Source organism: Drosophila persimilis, unplaced genomic scaffold (genome assembly GCF_003286085.1).
Source record: "Drosophila persimilis strain 14011-0111.01,24,50 unplaced genomic scaffold, DperRS2 tig00000622-arrow-arrow-pilon, whole genome shotgun sequence".
Taxonomy (NCBI): Eukaryota; Metazoa; Arthropoda; class Insecta; order Diptera; family Drosophilidae; genus Drosophila; species Drosophila persimilis.
Window position 1 is genome coordinate 444,426 of NW_020825326.1, and position 9,062 is coordinate 453,487.

At 41.1% G+C, this 9,062-nt stretch overlaps 1 protein-coding gene across 1 annotated transcript; it reads right to left on the bottom strand.

Annotated features, from left to right (window-relative positions):
* Positions 1–4,989: 4,989 nt before the first annotated feature.
* LOC6603752 (S-phase kinase-associated protein 1) lies at positions 4,990–5,858 on the bottom strand. The gene is made up of 2 exons (XM_002028681.2): positions 5,798–5,858; positions 4,990–5,724 (listed from the first exon to the last, which is right to left on the bottom strand). Exon 2 carries the CDS (start codon positions 5,706–5,708, stop codon positions 5,220–5,222), a length of 489 nt encoding a protein of 162 aa, XP_002028717.1. The 5' UTR covers positions 5,709–5,724; positions 5,798–5,858; the 3' UTR covers positions 4,990–5,219.
* Positions 5,859–9,062: the final 3,204 nt, after the last annotated feature.

Sequence of the window (9,062 nt, forward strand, 5' to 3'; positions counted from 1 at the left end):
AAGTTCGTGAGAGTGTCGACTACATTGAAGACTGTCCAACGTGAACCTCTCCGAGTGAGTTCGTTCCAATTGCGTGGGTGTGAGCCAAAAAGGTCGGGACGTGAAACGATGGGCAAGAGGACGGCGCTGGTGCCAGGGCGATTCTTGCCTGATCGCGTTGTCGTTGCAGCACCTTATGGTCTCATGAACCCCGTCAGAGCCCGGAACGCTACACATGCATACACACGTATACACCCGGTTAAAACCGACACGCACCAACATACATACATATGTACATATATATGTGTATAGATTTAGGGCTGACCAGCCACGGCCAGCGATCCGCCCGCGTCGCGTAAATTTAAACATACAAAAAAAAAATTTACTTGCCAAACACCTTTCACATTTAATGTTATGTTGTTTCTCGTGTCGTCCTTTATTGTTTTGTTGCATTCATTAGTGATTTAAGTAACTTAAATCATGGTGATTTCCCTACAGAACTAACTGCCAACAGCTGATCGGTCGCATAGGCTTAACCCTTAGGGGGTGACACGGGGAGCACACGAGCTCTTCGAGTTGTATGGTGTATTTGTGGAAATGTAAACTTACCTGTTTTTGGAGCATGCCTCATTAAATATTGAACAGTCTAGCCCTTGATAGGTTTGTCTCGGTAGTTGCCCACATTAACTTAAAGCCTTGTTCATATATATACATATATATATTTACCTCCACACATGCATATAACATCATTCCCGCATGAGTAAGAGTATCCCCGTCATCGTCTCAACACAATCATATATTTACACGAAGAGTTATAATTTATTGATTTATCTAGATTTTGCAAAACGTTTTGGTGTTTTTGGTTATTGGTAATTTTTCTTGTATTTACTTATCTACATATGTATTTATCTACACGCAGAAAAGTTAAAGTCTAGATTAAGCGAAAGATGAGATTGTTGATTATTAGATATTAAAGCTTGGATATATCGAAACATGATGCAGTAAATTTAAATAGAGGAAGGGCGCGAGTTACCGTCCTGGCACCCCTCGAGATGCCTCCCGCTAAACCACCACGACTCAACTCAGCATAAACATCCAACTCAAGTTGCACGAGCACGATGTTTATGCCGCCTGAGCATATGGCATCAGCACAGTCAACATTGTCTACCATATAAACCGGAAGGACCCCAGCCAAGAATCAGCAAACTGACCTTAAATGTAACATCAGCATTTTCTTAGGAATTCCAGCTGCAGCTATGCCGACAGCGACGCCAAAGAACCAGCGGCAGAGCCGCCTACATAAGTCAGTGATCGCCACTGACCAAGCAGTCAATTCCTGAATCCCAGCCGGAATACTTTTGTCACTCCAGATATATCTTGAAGCTCCAATAAACGTTTTACCATATTCACATAAAGAAAACCTTCAAATCGGCATTCATCATTTAAGAGAACCCCTTCTCCCCTTTATCAGTTTCCAGCACCTGTAGTAAGAACAACTACCCGCCTCACTGGAACTTGTAACTGGCGCAGTCGAACCAACGAACCATGAGTAACATCTTACTCCTACTAATGTAAGTTATAAGTGACAAATACAAAATGATAAAAGAAAAAATGACAATAAGGAAAAAAAAATACCCAAATACAAATACATATATACAGATAAAAATGTAAAAATCTAACAAGTAAGAAAATGAAATACCCTAACACAAGTATAGTACAAATGAAATGCAATAAGTCGCTCAAACAAATGCTGTGGTGGAATTAACAATACGTGTATAAAACAATATAAATAATATCAAAAACAGAAATATATCTATACAGTGCCGTCAAGAAAAAAAACGAGGGGGAACGTTGTGAGTTTCTGCGGACACCGCAACTCTACAGTTATACCCGATACTAAGTCAGTATGGCTCTCCTCCGGCAGCGCCGCTAATATTAAACGACACGACAAAGAGTGCGTGCGAGAGAGACAGAAAATCAGTCTGAGCGTGACGTCGGGCGCTGCGTAGCCAGTGCAAATTGATTTGTTCCTTTTGGCTATAAAAATGATCTGATCTGATCTGATCCAGATTCATCAACCGGATAGATATGGTCGTTATCTATGATTCTGCGTTTTTAGTTTTCTCGAATCTGCAATATTGTGGATGCAACAGATTTTCGTCCTTTGTGGGGGCGGAAGGGGGTGGGGCGAAATTTTGAGATATACGTTTTATAGTGAGATCTAACAGGAGTGCGGATACCAAATTTGGTTACTCTAGCGTTAATAGTCTCTGAGATTTTTGAATATCCCCAGATATTTGTCCTTTACGGGGGCGGAAGGGGGTGTTGCGAAATTTTGAAACAAACTCGTCTCGGTCCGATATCTTCGGAGTGTGGATACCAAATTTGGTTGCTCTAGCTTTTATAGTCTCTGAGATCTAGGCACTAATGTTTTACTCTAAGCAAAGCCGGCTATGCTACGTGTGTGTTAGAGAGAGACAGGGCGAGCAAAAATGAAATTGTTTTCTTGATGCTGGCTATAATAATAATACGATCCAATTCAGATTCTGCAGTCTAAAGATTTGGTCATTCTCTACGATTCTGCGTTTTTGGTTTTCTCATATCTTTAAAATTGTGGATGCCACAGATTTTCGTCCTTTGTGGGGGCGGAAGTGGCGGGGCGAAGTTTTGAAATATTTTTGTAGCAGTGACATATCACAGAAGTCTGGATCCAAAACATCGTTGCTCTAGCTTTTATAGTTTTTGAGCACTAGGCGCTAATAGGGACGGACAGACGGACGGACGGACAGACGGACAGACAGACAGGGCTCAATCGACTCGGCTATTGATGCTGATCAAGAATATATATACTCTATGGGGTCGGAAACGAATCCTTCTGGACGTTACACACATCCATTTTCACCACAAATCTAATATACCCCAATACTCATTTTGAGTATCGGGTATCTGTCAAACCTTAAAGTACGACAGGCCACCGCAAAAGCTGGTTTATCAGGAAACCGAAACCCCTCAAATACGCATGCAAATCTTACATATCGACATCTACACGATTAACGCTAAAACTATTTTGACAATCATCGACAAATTCTCCAAATTTGCAACCGGATATACTATCCCACCCAGAGATAGCCTGAATATAGTAAGATCAATAAGAAATTTCCTTAGCTCCTTCGATATCCCACTAAAGATCGTCTGCGATCAGGGACCCGAATTCGCAGGCAAAATGTTCAAAGATTTTTGTAGCCAATATAACATCCAACTACATGTTACATCGTTTCAGCAGTCCTCAAGCAATTCACCAGTAGAGAGACTGCACTCTTCCTTAACGAAAATCTATCGCATTATAGCCAGTAAAAAAAAAAAATAAGAAAAGACAAGTTGCGACCACGACGAACACGCTCGACCACAAAAAAATGCTATCAAATTAATGCACAACCATTTAAAATCCAACAACTGACGCAAAATGACAAAATTGCCATTATAAATCTCGGAAACTCCAAAAACGTAATCTCTCATAAGTATCTTATCCATAGAATAAATTTACAAGACTTCACTAACAATGTAAACCAATTCGAGGTTACACTAAACCAACTCAAAGATTCAAAGTTTTCAGGCGAAATCATAAGTACAGTAAAAACAAAACTTAGACAATTAAAACACAAAATAGACGCAATACTACCAAAAAATAGATCCAAAAGAGGACTTATAAATGGCCTCGGAAGCGTTATCAAAGTTGTCACAGGCAACCTAGATGCCAAAGACGAAGAAACTTTTACAAACGAATTTAACAAAATAAAATAAAACGAAAAAAAACATATTAAAAAACATTAATCAACAAAATATTATAAATAACGAAATAACGATTAGATTTAAGAATATTAACAATCATATTAACGAGGAACAAGAAAATATAAATGTATTTATAAGAAACTACAAAAACAATATTTTTAAAACATTAAATGACGAACACAACGAAATATACCTTTTACAATATATTTCGAGAATTAACTTCAATATAGACGTCCTGTATAATCATGTGAACAAAATAGCCGAAAGCATATTGTTAACCAAATTAGGAATATTCAAATTCATACTTACCGATAAAGAAACAGAAATTATCCAGGACATATTGAAAGAACAAAATATAATTGTAAACTCTGAAGAACACCTGCATCGACTATTGACCCTAGAAACAGAAATTAACAATAAAACTGTATTCTTTAAAATTAAAATTCCAATATTTGACAAAAATAATTACAAATTCCTACACAATGTTCCATTACCGATAAATAAATCTATGTTATTAATCTTACCTAACTATATTTTACACGACATAAAAAGCTTCGAAATAAAATGCCTCAAAATACACCATACCTACATCTGCGAAGTCAATATGACACCAGCAAATAACATCAATCAACAATGCTTAGAGGGTATATTCAATAACCAGATTTCCACCTGCGACACTAAAGATATTGGCACCGAACAAACAATCAGAGAAGTGGAACGACGGTACATCGTAATTTTCAACACATTAAATACAACAATCACATCATCACGCAGCACACCGAGGACGATAAACGGATCGGCTATCATTACTTTCAAAAATTGCTCAATAAACGGATTAACATATGATGATCAAGAAGTTGACTACACAGAGGAGAACACCTTATTAATCCCAACACTGGAAGAGATCAGGATTAACAACTCTATAAATGACATCAACTTGCACAAACTTCATCTAAACTCCCTAAACACACAAAACGAAATAATTAGCATAAAAAACTCAAACACAAACCACCGAATAGCTATTTATATACTAATGGCAACCTCCGTTGCCACCACAAAACTAATATACCCCTATAATCTTTGAGCATAGTGTCTGAAAACGACATTCATCAGGGCTTCTGGTAAGACAAGTGCAGCCAAGTCCCATACTGCGATGGCAGTGCCCACGACGCACTAAGTTTTCGAGGGACACTAGCACTGGACTACGATACAACCCAGAAATTTTTTTAGATTGGTTAAATTTATTCATGTGAAGCTATTTTTCTTACGCATAGGGTACAAAGGGTACGCATAGGGTGCATATACATTTCGCATATTTTAATTAGTATATGACAAAGTAACCGCAGAATAGGGTTAATAAAAAATAAATAAATGAAAATTATTAAATTATTGTGTAATCAGCCAGCAGCTGAAGGCGGCTTGATGGTCAACCGCTTCCCTTTTACGCCTTCTCACTTCTCCTCGCACCACTCATTCTCCTTGCGCACCTGCTCCTCTTCGGCGGGAGTGAAGTCCTTCTTAATGTTAAAAGTCTTACGTATCTCCTCTGGAGTCTTTCCCTTAATCATGTTTGCCACGGTCTTGCAAGTCAGCTCGAGCAAACCCTTGATATCTAGGTAATTGGCGGCCAGGATTAGCTCGAAGAGTGTGCCCTGGTCTACTTTGAGGAAATCGGCGTCCCACGAGATGATGTCGTCGGTGCGCTTTTCCTTGCTCTCGTCATCTTCAGTGGGCTGAGGATCATCCTTATGGTAGTGGGCCCAGGTCAGAACTTTACGCAAAATGGTAGAATTCACATTCGGCAGAGGGACAATAGCATTCTCATCATCCTCCATTCCACAATCCTCAAGCATTGTCTTGATAGTTCCAGAGCACTTCGCGATCTGGATGTCGGTATCGAAGATTTCCTCGTCCGAGGACTGCAGTTTAATATTGGGCATTTTGGATATTTTCTCCCTAGAAATAGGAAAAACGTGGGAAATATATGCATATAGAAAAAACAAAACACATTTTCTAGAAAAACACGCACACGAAAGAATCCACACATATGCAGGTACGCGTCGATGAAATGCATATAAGTAGAAAGACACATATATGTACATTTACGAGTGCTCCTATATGTGCATATTTTTTCGCTCTACACAAGCGTTTAAAAGTGCTGATATTTCGGTTTTTTATCCTTTTTATTGGTTGAAAGCTCGCCTTTACGTATTTTCTTTAGTTAAATGCTGCAAGAGAAGGTGTTAAAGAATTTTTGCAGGCAAAATTTTCAGTTTTTAGAAGCGTCGCAGATAAATGACTGGAATCAGTGTTACCGCGGATTTATCGTTAAATATACCAAAATATACCGTCTCATTTAAACAATATACTGTAAATTTATAGACAAATTCAAGTTCAGTTTTACATGTTCGTCGTTTTTAATATTCCGTGGAATATTACTAGCTATATAGAACATTTAGCCATGCCCACATAATTGTATCCGATCAGGGAATCAATTGTATACTTGACTGGCTTATTCTTAAAAGTTGCTTTTATTGTATTTCTATATACCTTTAAAAATTAAATCTAATAGATTGATGAAATTAACTAAATATTCCATTATATACCGATATACCGTAAATATACCGTCGGTTCAATTTAGACCTAAAAAATACCGTAAACGGTCACCCTGACTGGAATTATTGCAAAAAAAATCGATCAAATATACTAATATATACCATAAAATGGATGGAATATACCAATATATCATAAATCTAACTATCGACTTCAAAATATGTATACCAAAAATTACTGTGAACGGCCATACTGATCCGAACAGAATAGAGTATCTGATGTTTTGTGGTCACACTCTTTTAGTACTTCGGAGAAACGGCTATACTTAGTGATGGCTCTGATGAGCCAAAACTATCGTTAAAGGGACACAGAACCCCTTGGTCGATATACCGAGATTAAGTATCGTTGCTTCTGTCATCCCTATCCCTAACTTGGGTGGCGAAAAAAACTGATTCGGAATATTGCGGAAATTTATAACGCGGAAAAGAAATCTCCGTCCGAGACCGAACTCCTTTTGTAAATTGATTTTAAGCCATTACTTAAACCATCTTTTAAAACTATATCGTTCAGGTGGGGCTGGAACACCACCACGAGTATGTCGTCAGTCATTGGAGGGACAAAATACGCGTGGGCATGACCACCGGATTCAGGAACACTCTAGAGCACATGCCGGCGTGCCTTACATTTTTCTGCCGCGCGTAGAACACCCGAGCTCGCTGCTTATACCGTACCCCACTACGCTCGTATGCCTGATGAAGACTAGCGCGAATCCTCTCTTGGATGATTTGTCGCTTGTCCTGACTCTCCAGCAGCGATATGTCCTGCTCGCCGAGTGACCGCAGTCGTTTTGCCAGCTTGTAGCATGACCCATGTAAGTACATTTGCTGCCCGAAGACTGCGAAGAATGGCGTTACGCCCGTCGCCTCGTGAACCGAGTTCCTAATGGCCAGTTCTATCTCCGGCAGATGCGCATCCCAGTCCCGGTGGTCGTCTTCCAGATACGCCCGACTCGCGTTGAGAACTGTGCGATTCACGCGTTCGGCTACGTTACTCTGCGGAGAATAAACCGGCGTCCTCATATGGGTGACCCCCATTGTCCGTCTCCAAACTTGGAAAATACCTCGTGGACGAAGAACCTCACAACTTCCTTTGCTGTGGCCTTGTTCATGGTCTTCAAGAATGCGAACTTCGGAACCTTCGTTTTTTGATCTCGGATATTTGCCCAAGAAATCAATGTACAGTTTTTGGAACGGGCGCTCGGTGACCACCTCTTGCCCCATCCCGACCTGCATCCGATTATTCTGTGCTTTCGACTCCTTGCACACGGTACACCGTCGGATATAATCCCGCACCTCTAATACCATGTTCGGCCAGTAAAACTGCCGACGCAATAAATGCAAGGGTTTCGCGATTCCACCGTGCACTGTCTTCTATGTGTAAGTGTGCTTTGTCTATCAGTGCGGCCATCAGCGTGCTCGGAACCCACAATTTCCAGACGGATCCCTCCAGTTGATCGTCAAATCGTTGAAACCGTATGCGCTTAAATATCATGCCATCAACAATATGGAGGTCGGGTAAGCGTTCTTGGTTCTCTGTGATTGTATTTTGTAACTCCTGATATTCCTCAGATTCAAACTCCACCGTTTCGAAACCCAGGATACCACTCGGATCCACTTCGACCTCTTCAATACTGCGCGACAATGTATCTGCCACTTCATTGTCTATTCCTTTCCGGTGTTCTATGGCGAAATCGATGGCTTGTAGTTGGAGGGACCACAGAGCCAAGCGACCATCCAGGTTTTTCATGGTCATGAGCCATTTGAGACTGGCGTGGTCAGTAATGACTGTAAATGGCAGAAGCTCTACGTACGGACGGAACTTTAGGATCGCCATAAGAGCTGCCAGACACTCCTTCTCTGTCACCGAGTAGTTCTTCTGGCGACAATTTAGCTTGGCGGAACGGCTATCTCAGCATAGTTCTTCATAAAGCGCCGATACCAGCCCGCAGTTCCCAGGAAGCTATGCAATTCTCGTACAGATCGCGGCTCGGGAATGCGTAAGATGGCCGACACACGATCCGGATCCAGAATCTTCACGTGCGTTTCGAAGTCCTCGGCTGAACGCATCTCTACCGGAATGACCTTGTCGACCAGTCCACATAGACGTTGTGCAGCGTTGCAGAGGCCAAAGGGCATCATACGAAACTGGTAAAAAGGCCGTAGTTCGATTTGCCAAAAAGCGAATTTTAAATCGACGCTGGAGATGTATATCGTCTGATCGAGACAAAATCCCCTCGATTCTAGGATTCCTTGATGCGTCCTTGATGGTTACTTTGTTGAGCTTTCGGGCATCGAGACAAAAAAGATTTTTGCCGGCCTTCGCACCACTGTACTTGATGACTTGTTGATGACCAACATTTTGTACACCTCCCCACACACCACTTCTTGCAGGTTCAGCCGTCTCCACTACCTGCATTTTATGAGTCTCTCTCGACGTCCTCTCCAGGCCTACAGCTTTGAAAGTCAGAAACTCTGCCTTCACGTGATCCAAGGCTGCCTTCTGCTCTTCCGACAACTCCAATTCTTTCTGCACTATCTCCTTCTCTGGGCCTTCCACATAGTGAGCGACTTGATCAGCCAGCACTTCTTCCACTAATCTGTGAGATGCCCCTACTAGACCTTCTCCCATCACCTCAGGAGCCAATGAGAATACCCCCCAAAAATCTACCCCCCCCGTAAGTT